Source organism: Mesocricetus auratus, unplaced genomic scaffold, assembly GCF_017639785.1.
Source record: "Mesocricetus auratus isolate SY011 unplaced genomic scaffold, BCM_Maur_2.0 Super-Scaffold_100024, whole genome shotgun sequence".
NCBI classification, from domain to species: domain Eukaryota; kingdom Metazoa; phylum Chordata; class Mammalia; order Rodentia; family Cricetidae; genus Mesocricetus; species Mesocricetus auratus.
In genome coordinates this window covers 21,836,910-21,853,372 of record NW_024429205.1, presented here as the reverse complement: position 1 = coordinate 21,853,372, position 16,463 = coordinate 21,836,910, and the positions used below count along the sequence as shown (strand labels likewise).

Sequence of the window (16,463 nt, the reverse complement as noted above, 5' to 3'; positions counted from 1 at the left end):
AGCCAAGGCAGAGCCAGCACCAAGTCTGCCTGCAGGCTGACATGCTCCCTGCTATCATGGTAATGGAGAGAAGTTCTGAAACTATAAGCAAGCCACTCCAATTAAATGTTTTTTGTAAGAGTTTCCATAGTCATGGAGTCTCTGCACAGCAATAGAAAACCCTAAGACAGACAGATAGCTAAATAAACAGGTGTGGTGGCTCGTGCTTTGTAATCTGATCACTGAAGAGTAAACTCCAGCCACCCTAGCCCACTTAGCAAGTTCCGGACCAATGAGAAACCCTGTCTTAAAAAACACCTAAATGGGTACTGCCTAAGGTAAGAAGCCAAAGAAGTCCTTTGTTCTCTATGTTCATTGCGCACACACACACACACACACACACCCTTCTAAAAAGGTACTCAGTGGGATAGAGAAATCCAGATCTGTAAAGAGGAAGAAATACATTCTTAATTCTTAGAAACTATTTGGTTACATACATATGTGCCTCACTTTCATTGAAAACAAAGATTGTCTTCTGGTAATATGGAGAGTGTCATAGAGAAAGCAGACTATGAAAAATTTTAAATGGTCTCTGAGATCTAAAAAAAACTACACCCCAGGGGAGAACAGGGATGGACAGGCTGTCTGGGCCTGGTGGGGTCATGAGTGCTCACCTGAGAGGCGTTCTGTGACATCCAACACTGCGGGGCCACTCAGGAAACGCACACGCCCAGCGAAGGCTTGCAGGAGGCAAAGGTGGTCTGAAAGAGATGGAGATGCCAGTGACAGAGACATTGCTAGCCATGCCAACACACCAGGTGATCACGGTGCTAGGTGTTCACATGCCCGCATGAGGAAGGGAGGGGCCTATGGGGAGCTGAACTAATTCCCCCAGATGTGTGTGTGTGTGTGTGTGTCTGTCTGTCTGTGTGTCTGTGTCTGTCTGTCTGGGTATGTGTGTCTGTCTGTCTGTCTGTCTGTGTGTTTGTGTGTGTGTGTGTCTGTCTGTGTGTGTTTGTGTGTGTGTGTGTCTGTCTGTCTGTGTGTGTTTGTTTGTGTGTGTGTCTGTCTGTGTGTGTGTCTGTCTGTCTGTGTGTGTGTTTGTGTGTGTGTGTCTGTGTCTGTGTGTGTGTCTGTCTGTCTGTCTGTCTGTCTGTGTGTCTGTGTCTGTCTGTGTGTGTGTGTCTGTCTGTGTGTCTCTGTGTCTGTCTGTCTGTGTGTCTGTGTCTGTCTGTCTGTCTGTCTGACTGTGTGTGTGGCATGCGCTCGTTTTTGTGCAAACATGGAGACTGGAGGATAACCTCAGATGCCGGCCCTCACTTTCCACCTTATCTGAGGCAGGGCCTCTCACTCTCCACTGCTGTACATCAAGCTAGGAAGCTCACAAGCATCCGGGACTTGGGATAGGAAGTCTGGCTGGGATAGTAGACTTGAGCACCCATCTTGATCTGGGGATAGGATCAGGTCCTCACACAAGACAAGTGTTTACCCACTGGGCTATTATGCCAGCCCAGGACCAGTGTTTGAAAAAGCAAATGAACAGGATGCTAGTGGGGAAGAGTGGGCAGTCTGAAGCAGTTAGACTATTCCCAGTCTCCCATCGTCTCCCATCCGTCTGACACGGTTGTCTGATTTTCCAAATTGCCCTAAGGTGAGGCTGGGGTAAGAAGGCAGACGAATGACTGGTAGACAAAAGACAGACACAGAAATAAAGATACTGTGATAGATGCAGAGATGGACACATGGATACTTGAACGCATCTGTAGCTTCGGGGTGAACCAAGGCACTAAGCGTTGGTCATACCAAGGTCATTAAAGGGCTGGGGACAGCACTCTAAAGTCAAGGCTCTTATTAAAGCCTAAACACACACTCTGGTCACTAGGATACTCCATGCCAGGGTGTCACTTACTCCCACAGTGAGCACTTCCTGGTGCGCTTTTGGTAGTGGACATGGAGCCCAGAGCGAGGAGGTTTCTTTGATTTGAACATGAACTTCACCAGGGTGGGAAACTGTGCTCACGTGGCAAGAGCCTGAGTAAGGGTTGATCAACACCCTTGTTCTGTCCATGGAAAGTGCAAGAGCAGAGCACTCCCGGCTGTCTCCCCACTGCCCCTGCCTCGAACCTAGAGGCACTGGCACGCCCAGCTCCCAGCATGCTCAGCTCCCAGCATTCTGCAACCACAACAGCCATGGAATACCTTAATGGAAGGTAGTGAAATGCTCTCTCTTCTCAGGGCGATGGCTATGGGGCTTGCCCACACCTGTCAGGAGGGCGGGGCAGGCATAGCCACCCAACGGGTGTGTTTTGTATCTTCATTGATTTTCTGCTCCCGTGATTTTGAAAAGCAGAATGAGGAATTTACAAACAATGACACTTTGCTTGGCTCAGGGTTGGAGACTGGAAAGTCCAAGAGCAAGGTATTGGCCCCTGATGAGGGCGTGAGTGCTGCGTTAGTCCATGGTGGAAGGCAGAAGTGCACAGCTGTGTGTGCAGAATACAGAAAGGGCCCCACCCTGTGACAACCGGACATCCCTGCAGCAATGAGGGCAGAACCCGACCTAAGCCACACTCATAGGTCCCGAGGCTCACCGCCACCACAAAGGGATTTCAGTGGTTGGGAGGGGACCTCAAAGCAAAGCACCTAAGGTCAGGAGCCTGGCTTTAAAAAGGGCTTGGTTCCATGTGGCACAGTGAGAGCAAAGCCCTTGTCCCTTCTCAGCCCCTCCCACAGGCTGGCCCTCGGCACAGTCCTCCAGAGCCACAAAGAAGGGTGCCTGGGGAGTCCTTGAAAATGAACCACCACCAGCCCGTCAGCCAGGTAATGCTCCTATGGCAGCTGGTACACAGCAGGTGCTCCATAAATGCATACAGAATACAGAATACAGAATACAGATGCCTGGCACCTGCTGGCTGGGTCCAAGTACCTGGGAAATGCTTGCAGAGTACAGCTGCCTGGCAAATGTTTGCAGAGTCATATCACAGCAGGGCACAGGGTTTCCAGGCTGGCTAGCGAGTGTCAGAGCACTTTGCTCAGGCACCTGGCCTTGTCTCGTTCTGGTCACTTCTACAAGGCTCACTTCCTTGGGTCACACTCAGGTTTAACGAGACAAGGAGGTATGAAAAAGGGGTACAGATTCTAGGTGCAAGTTGCCTGAGCTTAAATCCCATCTCCTTCACATTTTACTGTGTAACACTGTTATGAGCCACTCACTGCCTCCATGCCTCAGCTTACCCATCTATAAAACGGGGATAATCCTGGTTCCTTTCTGAATTGCTGTGAGGGTTAGATGAGTTGATATAATATTTAGGATTTGACCCATATCATATAATTAATATTGTATCTTATGTTTGATGTTCTAATTAGTTTCATTATTGCCCTAAAATTCTTACAATGAAAAAAAAAATCAAACAAGAGGCGAGAATCCTGAGCTGGCTTGAGGTAACTCAGCAACAGAACGCTTGTCTAGCATGTGCAAGAGCTCTGAGTTCAGTTCCAAGCATCATTTTAAAAAAAAAAAAGGCAGGGCGGTGGTGGCACACGCCTTTAATCCTAGCACTCGGGAGGCAGAAGCAGGTGGATCTCTGTGAGTTTGAGGCCTGGCTGGTCCGACAGCCTCCAAAACAATACAAAGAAACCCTGTCTCATAAAAAAAAAAAGATGATGATGATGGTAGCGATGGTGGTGGTAACAGGATCTAACATTTAAAAGGCTAACATCCGTACTCCGTTAGCTTGGCCCACATTTCCAAAGGGTTCTTTTTGCCTCCCAAAGAGGTCAAGAACTTGCTATGCCAAGAAGAAGAACATAAGGTTTAATGCAGTGAAAAGAAAACAGACGTAGCTAGTTAGGCTCTCCTCTCTACAAAGGGACAGAGGGACCCCATGCATTATCAGGGCTGTTCCACTTAGTGGCCCTGAGGCCACCAGGCCGTGTTATCCCTCAGACTACTTGAAAGCCACAAAACTGTGTGTATCTTTAAAAACTAAAAAGAACTGTTATTAACATTTGACGCCTTCATTTTGGCTTTCTTTGGTTGTTGTTGATGTTTGTCTTACCCTTCAGCTCTCATCGTCTCTGCCCCACTCTTCCTGTGCGTATTTGTGATCATAGTCGTGATGTTACACATTTGAATTTGCATCCTGTTTAACCAAATCGGAGTCTGAGCATTTGCATATGACGCCACACTTCAGCCACGGGCTGCCCTGAAGTACACACACCTCCTCCTATTTTCTTCCTGGATGACCACATCCAGTTTGGGCCATGTGGAGGACTTGTGGTGTATCTCACATTACCAAACTGGGATGAGTTTCCCCAGATGATCATCAAGACACTGCGCACATTGCCATGTTTTTCATACTTCCCTTTAAAAACTCTTCGATAGAGCTAGGGAGATGGCTCAGCTGATGAAGTTCTTGCCACACAAGCTTGTAGAACACACACACACACACACAAGCCTGGGATGGTTGTGTGTGCTTAGAATCCCAACACTAGGGTGGTAGAAACAGGTGGGCCCTTGGGGGCTTGATAGCATCTATTCCAGGTCACAGTGAGAGAGTCTTTTTTTCTTTTTTCTTTTTTTTTCTTTTTTTTTTAGTTTTTCGAGACAGGGTTTCTCTGTGCTTTGGAAGCTGTCCTGGAACTAGCTCTGTACACCAGGGTGGCTTCGAACTCACAGAGATCCACCTGCCTCTGCCTCCCGAGTGCTGGGATTAAAGGCATGAGCCACCACCGCCCAGCTACAGTGAGAGATTCTATCTCAAAAAACAAGGTAGGCAGCTCCCAAAGAACTACATGTGAGGGCTGTCCCTGACACACACACACACACACACACACACACACACACACACACACACACAGTCTAAATGGGTTATATTCCTTTCAAATGCTTTAGATTTTTCCATTTCCCATTAATTACCAAACATGATTTTTTTTTCAGACAGGTTTCTCTGTATAGCCCTGGCTGTCCTGGAACTCACTCTGTAGACCAGGCTGGCCCTCTGCCTCCCAAATGCTGAGATTAAAGGCATGTGCTACCACTACCTGGCCCAACAAGCATGATTTTTATAGAAAAGAATGAGTTTTTTATGTGTAAGTAACTAGAGAGATATGAAGCAGCATTGGAAACTACTTACTGTTCACTTGCTTTCTCGGTTCAAACTGGCCCTAACTCACATCCTCCTGCCTCAGCCTCCCAAAATGCTGGCGTTTCAGGTATTTACCATCAATGTCTGTCATAAATAGAACTAAATGAAAGAACACACATCAAAACTGGATTCACGCCGGACGGTGGTGGCGCACGCCTTTAATCCCAGCACTCAAGAGGCAGAGGCAGGTGGATCTTCTGTGAGCTCGAAGCCGGGCTGGACCGACAGCCTCCAAAACAATACAGAGAAACCCTGTCTCGTAAAACCAAAAAAAACAAACAAACAAACAAAAAAACTGGATTCACTTGATTCTCCCTGGGTAAACTTGGACACATATGGACCTATTTTAGCATTTGGTACGTTGGAGAGGCATCTTGATGCAGAAGCTAAGCCTGTTGACAATATAACATCAGTCATATGATTTACAGAAATTTAAAGCCAGAGAGCAAACAGCAAAATAAGATCCGAGGCCACCCCAGTCCCAAGCTTATCTGGCCTCTCCAGCACTAGCTAGAGGCTGAGCTAAATTAAGAGCTCCTCTTGGCTGTGAGAACCCGGAATGCCAAGGTCATCTGGGATAGGCAGAGCTCTGCAGGCTGAGGTTTTCTTCAGGCAAGTCTTGTCCAACTAACCCAACAGTAACAGAGCCCAACAGGGCCAACCAGTCCGCTCAGGCACTTCCTTGATCCTCAGAAAAATTCCCCTGAAATCAGTGTCTAGTGGGAAAGCAGGGCTGAGCTTCAAGCTCAGAGAAGCCCCAGAGCAGGAGATGGGTGATGAAGGGCAGAGGCCAGGGAGCAAGCTGCCCGGTCTCCTTCCTGTCCACCCACGGGGCTAGCTGCAGAAACCAGCACCTGTTAAGTCAACCGACGACTAAGCATCCAAGCCACCAACCCGCAGGAAAACCAGGGAAGAAGACGTGATTGGGGCTGATGAGACCGTGCTACCAATGAATTTCGCGATCAAGCAGCATCCCCCGTGTCGTCCTAGGGAAGCCAGCCTCCCCGTTTAGCTGTGCCATCTGGACTTCACGCAGGAGGACAGCAGCCTCACTTGGCACTGTTCTTGATCCTCCTGCCCCGCATTTAGCAGGAAACAGACTGGAGCCTGCTGTGCTGTCGCTCTGGCCTCCCACGTTTAAGCACTGCCCAGCATTTGACAGCCCATCTCCAGCCTGGAGCCCAGAGTCATCCCAACCTGAGGGGGGGGGGCAGGAAGAAGCAGGCTGCGGGAAAAGCACGCCACTAAGAGAAATCCAAAGGACCTCTAGAATTACCCGGCTTAGCTGGGTAGTGTGGGAAGACCATATTCACATTCTGCAGCTAGAATTACCCGGCTTAGCTGGGTAGTGTGGGAAGACTATATTCACATTCTGCAGCTACCACCCAACTCTCTGGGCAGTAGGAGGTTTACTTGTGTCTCTCCTGAGCTACCTTCAGCTCCAGCTAGGCAGATGAAAGTCCTTCCTGGGGACAACATGACTCCACCCCTGGTACTCAATGGGGGTGACAAAATTCTCCATGTCACTAACCTAAATCCTTAAGCTTGGCTCTTCTTGGTCAAAAACACCCTCGGGATCGGTGTTGCCGGTGGACCTGAGAAGGTGTGTGGCACAGCAAACCCAATTGGCCCAGACAACTCATCCCACACCTGTTCAAACAACACCACACTCGGAGCCAAGATAGCATGCTACGCGTTGTAGGCTCCACTGGGGCTTTTCCCAGGGATGTATTGGATTCCCTTGGACCTTCAAGCCAACACCAGTCCATCTCAAATCTCAGCACCAATCTAAGGAGTTAGAAAACTGCCCCCCACCACACACACAAACTGGCATCATTCTCCCTGCCCCAAGGACTATTTTCACCTGTGTCAAAGAGGACTTTGTCCCAACAGAGAGAACCACACGGCTGAAACCCTGCTTGCAGCATGCTGGTCCCCAAAGGTTTCTGTGTTAGGAGCTTGGTCCCCAGCATGGAAATGTTGGAAAGTGATAGGAACTTTCAGGAAGTAGATGTTAGCAGAAAGTAATGAGGTCATTAGGAGCATTGCCCTAGGAGGGATTAATAAGACCTTGAGAAGTGAATCCGTTCCCACGTGTGTGGTCAGAGGCAGCCTCAGGTATCAGTCCCTGCCTTCCACTTTGTTTGAGACATTTGTTTCATTGCTGCATCCCCAGGCCAGCTTCCCCTGAGTTTCCCATCTCCGCCTCCCATTTCTCCACAGGGCACTGGGATTACAGAGACACTTATGCTTCCATGTCCCAGTTGAAGTGGGTTCTGGGATCTGAAATTGTGGACTCACGAAGAAAACTATTTACTAAGCACAATAACCTTCTTTCTTGGTGTCTGTCTTCCTGTCTCACCATGTAATCTCTTCCACAGAAACTCCCACCATTGTGACACCATCCACCATTGTGACGCCATCCACCATTGTGACACCATCCACCATTGTGACGCCATCCACCATTGTGATGTCATTCACTATTGTGACACCATCCATCATTGTGACACTATTCACCATTGTGACACCATCCACCATTGTGATGCCATTCACTGTGAGGTAGGTCTTCATCAAGACTGATCAGAAACAAGTACCATGATCTTGGACTTCCAGAACTATGAATTTAATTTCTTTTTTCCTATATATATATACAAACTTCCCAGCCTTGGAGATTTTTGTTGTAGCAGCAGAAAGCAGACTAATACACTGGCCACTCCCAGAGCTACTGCTTTCCAGGGTATTCATGTTAGGTGGGTACAGCAGATCCTCAGGTAGAGGGTATCTGAGTGATAACTATGGGAGACACTGAATTCTGTTGTCCAAAGTGCCAGGCTCTTCTATGCTAGGGAAAGTTGGCCCAGTGGCAAAGAACAGGCTGAAGCACTTGGTGGAGGAAGAGTTAAAAGAGCCTACTCCCCAGACATGAGTGTTCATTCTCCTCCAGTACCTAAAGCCCATTCCACTTTGTGTAGGTTTTCCCAATAAATCCAGGGCCTGGGGTGATTTACCAAGAGCCTTGATTATTGGCAACAGCAATCTCACTCACCCAGAGCAGCTCAGGGAACAAGCTGTAATTTAGGGCTCGATTTGTATTGTTTGTTCCACAGCAACAAACTCAGCAAATCATAAATTTCCTCCAAGATGAAATGTGGAAATTGACAATATTTATGAACTCAGGAGACAGAGAAGGGCTTGACCAAACCTTTGATTTGTAACTGAAACTCCTCCTGGTGGTTCTAGCCAAGGACACAGCTTGCTGTCCCAGGCCCAGGAACTGGGTTCTGGCCAAGGCTTGGGGAAGGAGAGGAGGTGAATATGCCAGGGACATCTCACCCAAGATGTTCTGTGAATGCCAGAGCCCAGGTGCCAGCTCGTGCCCATTAGATACATAGTAAAGGCAGTCTCCAGATACAATTTCCTTCACACTAGCCCAGACATAAGCCTACTCAGGTACCTCTTTCTCAGCACACCTGAAGTTTCAAACTCACCCTTCCCTCTAGGGATATACCAAGTATCACCTTCTAGCCTGGAAAGGAAAAGGAGATGCACCAAAAAGTCCACCTGCCATTGGGGAACTGAGTCCTGAGGCTTCTGAGTGCACAGGATCTGACACGCCTTGCCTCTCGTGATGCCTGCCCACTATGCCCTCCTCTCTTTCTCCATTCTTTGTTCGCCAACCTCTGGCACAGCAGGGTCTTGCCAAGCACCCCTCACCCACCCCTGTGGTGTCCTGTGTGGCCCTGAGACTGGCTATCGGGAGGCTGGACCAAGTCCTTTCTCATCACCTCTATTCCTGACCATGTGGTACCTAGTAGACTGTGGTGTTTTGAATAAGAATGGCTCCACAGGCTCAGAAACTTCAATGCTTGATCATCAGGGAGTAATGCTACTTGGGAGGGATTAGGAGGCGGGGCCTTCTGGAGTAGGTAGGGCCTTATTGGAGGAAGTGTGTGACAGGGGTGGGCTTTGGAGTTTCAAAAGTTCAAGCCAGTCCTAGTGTCTCTCATCCTGCTGCTGGAGGACCCAGACGTAGAACTTTCAACCACCTCTCCAGAACCATGTCTGCCTGTGAGCCACCAAGCTTCCCATCAAGGTGACAAAGGACTAAACCTCTGAAACTGTAAGCCAGCCCCAAGTAAATGTTTTGTTTTATAAGAGTTGCTATGGTCACGGTGTCTCTTCACAGCAATAAAACGGTGACTAAGACATAGACAGAAAATGGGAAAGCCTCCTGACAGGAACTTGGAGGCCCTACATTGTCAACGCATGCTCCATACAGCCTCAAACAAACTAGCCAGAGCTGCTTGCAACTCAGCTGGTCCCCACATAAGAAGATGGGTGTGGTGGCTCGGGCGCCAGGGCCTCCACAGCCCCACAGGGGACAACAGTGGGATGCTCACCCAGGCTGTCCATCATGGCATCCAGCACAGCAGAGGCAGCAGTGGAGATCCCAGGGTTCTTAGAGTTGAGGCTGTCCGCAACTGCGATGATGACGGAGAGCAGCATGGGGTGTATGCCCTCTTTCAGAATGGGGAGCATCTGCGCGAGGGACTCCAGTGCCCACTGGCTCACTTTCTTGTTGGAATCCTGAAGCCTTGGGGTAAAAGCATCAAAGACCTGTTGAGGGAACAAAACATCAAGAGTTTGTGGGAACTCGGGGTAGGCAGGAGTTGGCTGGGACTCCTTCTGCATCCCGGAAAGCAGTCCCCAGGCTTGTACTAACACATTCCCGATGAAGAAGAGCTCATCCCAAAAGGGAGCAGGCAAAAAAGGAGGGACAGTCTTGTATTGAGCATTCTTCACGTGCCAATAGTCCAGAGCATTGGGGTAGACCCTCTTCACCGTCCCACACTGATGGCCGTAGCAAGCCGTGTTGCTGCTATAACTCCACTTTCTATTAACAGTGAAGGCTCATGGAGGCTAATGAGTCTCTTCAGATCACACAGCTAGGAGGGAACCTGACTCAGCCTGGGTTTCCACCTGCCTGTCAGCATCACTCCAAGTGTGTTCCGTCTATCCATCATTAACGACCCAGCCACTGCCCAACCATGGGCTCTGATATCAAATATTATGCAAACAGCTAACTGAATGTGACCCAAGATCTTGACCACAGCGCCTTTTCTGGCAAAGGGATGGAAGCCAAGAGGGAAATCTCTGAGCATTCTAAAGATATGCTCAGCCCCAAGGTCAGACCCAATTAGTCATTTCACACTACAAAGACCACATGAAAATTGAATGCTTAGCGGGCTCCCCGTGCATCCCCTCCAAACCAGTGCAGACCTCTCCAGATTGAACCCACGGGGAGAAATCAGGGAGGCAGAACAGGGGTGGGTGCTCACCTGGACGAGGTTGGCAGCGACGAGCTCTGGCTTGGCCCTGCAGTATTCAAGGAGCTTCCCGACACCTTCCATCCGAGCGGGGAACTCCTTGGCCTCCAGTAGCCTGGTGAGCTCCCGTAGCTGCTCTGCCATTTCCACACCACCCCGCATGGAGGAGCGTAGCCCCATCAGCCGAGGGCCATTGGAGCCCAGCCTAGGCGGAAGCAGGCACTGACCCCTGGGGAAGAGCCCAGGGGATGAACGCAGCTCTCAGCCCAAGCCACATCCCACTTCCAGGTAAGGCAGAAATAGTGGTGTCTCCTACAGCTTCGTCCAAACCCCACCTGTCCTCTACATGCTGCTTGGGGACACTGCGCTTGGGAACTCTGGGCATCTCTTCTCCTCGAAGGGCAACAAGGCTCTCTCTTCTTGGCTTTTACCCTACCCTTTCTGAGGACACGTAAAGAATTGGGGGTAGGGAAGATAAGTGAGCGTGAGCGTATACTACGGAAAGATGACTAGAGGAAGTGTTGGGGGAGACGGGGTCCTGAGTTTCGTGCATGGGAAATGGAACCCTGGGTCTCATTCATGCTAGATAAGTGTTCTACCACAGAGAAGCACAGTTTGGCCAGCTATGGTATATTTAACCTAAAAATAAGGGACGATTCAGTATTCTGGAGGCCATCACATTCTACATCTGCTTGATTCCCATGCCATGCCCCTTGTTAGCCAGGTTCTCATACTCCCGCAGAAACCGGGAGTATTTGGATTGCATGTCCATCAGAGCCTAGACAGTTCGGCCAACATGAGAGAGACTCCACTTAGGATTCCTGCCTCCCACACTTAGTTCGAAGGCAGGATCTCTGAGCTCCTGCCCTATACCCAGGTCTCACCCAACAGGTTCCAATGTCATCCATTCTATCATTTGTTCCTGCATCTTACATTCTTGTCTACCAAAAACTAAGAGCTGTGTTTGGGTCCTGAGAACAAAGAGATGAGGTACACAGTCTGTGCCTTGGGCATCTCTCAAACAGATGGGAGGCAGAGGTGGGAAGAACAGGGACAGATGTCTACTCTGGGGATACAGGCACACAGTGTCACAGAATGTCTGGGAGAGGGTAACAGGCAAGTTACATCGTGTAGAATCAACAAGCAAGTTTTAGGTGCTCAGGACTAGCAAAGACAGAATGTAGCAGAGAAAGAAAGCATGAGGATGGGAGGCTGGGGACCAATCTAGTCTAGGGAGGGAGAGTAGGAGAGTGCAGGACATCGATGAAGAGCTCAGCAGGACCTGCCCTGCATCCCGCTGTGGTCCTAGCAGAAGGTTCACATTTCAAGCAGAGGATTCCTGCTTCATCTTTAACTGTTACCAGGATACACCCTCCAGCCCTCAAGTCAGGTCTTCTTGTCTGCCTGTGTCCAACTCTGCCCAGGAACTAGTCCCAGGATGACCAATCTAGTGGCTGAAAGACACACTGATCTAAGTGAACAAAAAGATGTTTATACAGAGAACCTAACCAATGCAGAAGTGCATTCCCTTGACCAAAACTACCCAACTTAACATCTCTGACAGATGCCACCAAGTCAGGATTGGGTCTGCCTAAGATGCACCTGACAAATCCATCATTACAGATGCCCCATCAGACATGTTCCAGTCCACAATCAACCCCATGGGCCAGCAAGACACCATTGGTAGCTTTGGTCATGGGGCTCTGGAGACACAAGAACAGCCATACCTCTCTTGACTGGGTAACCCGTTCTCACACACCACCAGACTCTTCAACACCTTTCGGCCTTTGGCAGATGGAAGTTCAAGATTGTCTTGTATTCCCTTGAGACACAGACACATAATGTAAGCCAAAGGGGGTGCCTTGACATGCCAGTATAAAGAGTAACAAGACAGATAATCCTTCCACTTGGAAGTGCCTTCAAGTCACAGTCTGGAGCCCTGGAGGCAGCTGGGCAGAGACTGAGATCTCCACTTAAGACAAGAAGGTGTCTCACCCGTTGTCTGATGGCCGCCATGACTTTCCGCAGATCATGAGACGGGAGGGACTGCTTCAGAAATGCATCAAACTTTGCATTTGCCATCAAGATATTCACCATCTTCCGGCCATAAAACCTGCCACCAGGGAAAGAACAAATGAAGAAACCGCCATGGAGAGGCACAATAAATTCACTCTATGGCTTTATACAACTTTCCCAATTATAACAGGAGAGGTTTGCTTGCTTCTAATTAGGAAAGCAATCCCTTCCCAGTTAAAAATTAGATTCATAAAAGAATAAACATCATCCATAATGCCATTACCAAGAGGAAATCACTATTAAATTTTTATATATTTTCTTAGTCTTTTTTTCTATGCATTTACATTTTAATAGATAGCAGAATACATGGGCAACTCATTTACAAGCCTTTTTGTTTTCTTATTAATCATCTTCCCAGGCTATGTAATATTCTTCATATGTACCTTTTTTTCAAGATTTTCTAAAATGTACGTGTATATATGTTATGTGTCTAGGTGTATGCATGTGCAGGTACCCGCAGAGTCCAAAAGAGGATGTCAGAGCTCCTGAAATTATGGGTGATTTTAAGCTGTACAATGTAGGTACAGGGAATCAAATCCAGGTTCTATGGAAGATCTCTCAAATGTACCTGTCCATAATCTACCCCATCCACAACCTATCCCAGAGCTACAAGCAAGACAACATTGGTGGCTCTGGCCATGGATAAAAGAGCATCCTCACTGGGAAAGTTCTTTTAACTACTAAGCCCTATCTCTCCAGCCCCATAAATATTTTTAACACCTATCCATTATAGCTATTTATTCAATATATTCAATATCCATATAGCTATATATCCAATGGCAGAATATTTAATATCCTGCTGCGTGGCTATCAGAAGTGTTGGTAAGTTTTCCTTCCCTGGTTTTAGACACTTAAAAATCTGGGGAAGGGTATAGGTTCTACCTGGTAAATAGTGCTGGCTGGGTAAGAGAATCAAAAAGAGTTTGGGTTTGGGACTCAATGGATGAGTGAGAGTTCGCTCATAGAATAGGACTAGGAAGAAAAGGAGGGCATTCTAGAGTCTACAACATGGTCTGCTACAACAGCCAGATATGGTTGGAGAGTATGAGGCTGAAAGGAGCCAGAAAAGGGGATAAACTGTGTTTGGGGCAATGTGAAGGGACTTCCTACAGGCAATGGGAAACTGAGTCATGTTAGTCAAAACATCTCCAGGCAATAAAGAGGCCTCATTGCCTATAACTCCAGTTTCAGGGGATTTAACATTCTTCTTGACCCCCATGGTCACCCCATCACACACACACACACACACACACACACACACAGAATGAATTTTTTTAACTTTGGCAAAGGGACAAGATTAGGAGCTTGGAGATGTGTGAGGAGGCCACCACCATGGACCAGGCAAGAGATGAAGCCCTGAGATGGACAACAAAATGAGACTGAGGTAAGGGCAATCAGGTTCACGAGCTGCTGATGGGGTTGAAATTGCAGGGATACAAGGCTGGCTGGAGATGGGGTAGAAAGCGTCTGGAATGATCATATCGCACCCAACCTGCTGTTTATGAAATGCACCACTACTTTATTCTCCACTAAGGAAAATGGGCACAGGAGAAAGCTAGCCGTCCCCACCGTGTCCACTGCTACTGCCCCGTGTGTGAAGGCTACCAGAGGAAGAAAGGTCACATTATTGTGGTCTTTTCCTTCCTCTGGGTGGCATTCCACTTTGCAAGAGAACGTGGGGTCATTGCCTTCAACATGAAGTCTGTCTTAACCGATGTCTCGTTGCTGCCCCGCTGCTCTATGTAACCTCACCACTGTAGCTTTGGCTGCAGTGCCAAGCGACAGTATGACCCTTCTAAGGGAAATGGGAGTTAACTCAACAGACTCTGAACAGCACCCGAAGGGACTTCTGGAAATATACCCCACAGTCAACAAGCAAGGAAAAGTTCCTTGCAGTACAAAGTTCATGCGATGAGCAACAGACACCACCAAGTTTGCAGATGTGCAGAGAGAAAACAACACCCAGGCCATAATCACTGCCTGGACAACAGCAACTTCAAGAGGCCTCTGACTAGAACATGTGTGTGTGTGGCAATGTCAAAGATGCTATGATGGCCGGGTAGTGGTGGTGCAGGTCTTTAATCCCAGCACTCAGGAGGCAGAGGCAGGCAGATCTCTGTGAGTTCGAGACCAGCCTGGTCTACAAGAGCGAGTTCCAGGACACCCTCCAAAGCCACAGAGAAACCCTGTCTTGAAAAACAAAACAAACAAACAAAAATGCTATGATGTGGAGGACAATGAGTCGGGGAAGGTTCAGAAAAGAGTGAGAATCCCCACTCTGCATCTTTGGTGACTTGGTGAGTAACGGTGACTTTGAAAAACAGAGGGAATACAAAGATTTCTTTTAAGGACCCTCTCCACTGAAGACAGGAGTGGGCCAAAGAGAGGAGAAAGGAGGATGTGATGGTTAGCTTTTAACTGGCAACTTGACATGGAGTAACCAGGAAAGGGAGTCTCAATGGGGAAGGGTCTAGATGAGGTTGGGCTGTGGAAACTGACACGGGAAGACACATTTACAGTGTGGTCCATTTAATAGGCCCTGGACTGACTAAAAGGGGACAGCTGGCTGAGCACATGCACGCATGCTTGCATTCACTGCTTCGTGCTCTTGACTGTGCGTGGAACGTTCCCAGGGCCATGACTGCCCTAGCCATGGACTGGAATTTCAAGTCAAAAAAAAAAAAGCCCAATAAATAAAACAAACAGACAAGCAAAAAACAAAAAACAAACTCCTTTCTCCTTTGAGTTGTTTGTGTTGAGTATTTTATCGCAGCAACAGGAAATGAAACTAAGATCATTCCAAGGCCTCCCTAAGAGGCAGGGAGAAGCAGGAAGTGACTCCAGAAACCAGAGTGCCACAAAGGAAAAAGAAATGTGGTCAGCTCCATCCAGTGAGGGATGAGATCTAGGGAGGTAACAGGTCTGGATTTCTGTCCCTCTCAAGCCTTCTACTGCAATGTTCATCATTTCAATGAATAGCATCCCCACTGACCCCCATGTTCAGTTTAAAACCTAAGAGTCACCTTTGATGTGTCTTTGAAACCCTCCCTGCCCATATCCTGATGGCTCTGCCTTCAAAACAGACCTAATGCCCAATCCACACATGCACACACACACACACACACACACACACACACACACACACACCCCGGGCCCAGCCTCCAGTATGTCCTGCCAGGATTATGGACTAGCCATCTGTCCGCTGTCACATGAAAAACAAAGCCATCAGGAAGAAAGACACTCTGAAACAATGGTGGGGCATCACTTTCTCCCATTAGATCCATTAGCAGGGAAGGAGGGAGAGGAGGAAGATGTGGATACTGCCGGTCACTGGCCAGACCAAGGGGAGGCAGTGGCTCAGGCATGGGGGGAGGGGTGCTCAGGGGAAGCACTCCCAGTTCCCCAGTATCTCAGGCTCAGGGGAAGCACTCCCAGTTACCCAGCATCTCAGGCTCAGGGGAAGCACTCCCAGTTACCCAGCATCTCAGGCTCAGGGGAAGCACTCCCAGTTACCCAGCATGGCTGCTGGAGAGTGAGAGGCAGTGTCATGCTAGGTTAATGCCAGAAGATTCCTACTCAGCAAACAAAGAAGTGACACCCTGTACAGTGGTGGTGACAGTGTAGACAGCTCATGTGACCAACACACCACCTCAGCTCCACTGACTGCGGGGGGGGAATGGGGCCTGAGTCCCCTGATCCATGCTCCCCATTCTCTGAAATGAAGGCATTCGATTGTCACCCTTACATCCAAACAGTGACAATGTCCCAGAAAGTAAAAGGGTGGGATCAACTGCAATCATGGGACCCCCAACTCTGGCTTTGGGAGACAATCAGCCCCCAACACACTTCAAACACCTCTAGAACTCTCCCATGGCACAGCCTAAAGCCCCTGCTTTGGGCCGTGGCCTCCAAGGTCCTTCGTGATCTACCATGT

General features: G+C 48.6%; 1 protein-coding gene across 6 annotated transcripts in view; it reads right to left on the bottom strand.

Moving 5' to 3' along the window:
- Togaram2 (TOG array regulator of axonemal microtubules 2) overlaps positions 1-16,463 on the bottom strand; it is a 57,158-nt gene that overhangs the window by 6,280 nt on the left and 34,415 nt on the right. For 4 of the 6 annotated variants that reach the window (XM_040730840.1, XM_040730838.1, XM_040730839.1 and 1 more), the window contains 5 exons: positions 12,449-12,566; positions 12,181-12,275; positions 10,466-10,682; positions 9,527-9,743; positions 654-740 (listed from right to left, as the gene is read on the bottom strand). In XM_040730840.1, the coding sequence (XP_040586774.1) occupies positions 654-740; positions 9,527-9,743; positions 10,466-10,682; positions 12,181-12,275; positions 12,449-12,566 (734 nt within the window). The remainder of the gene's footprint in view (positions 1-653; positions 741-9,526; positions 9,744-10,465; positions 10,683-12,180; positions 12,276-12,448; positions 12,567-16,463) is intronic. The other 2 variants (XM_021229251.2, XM_021229253.2) reach the window with 1 other exon arrangement.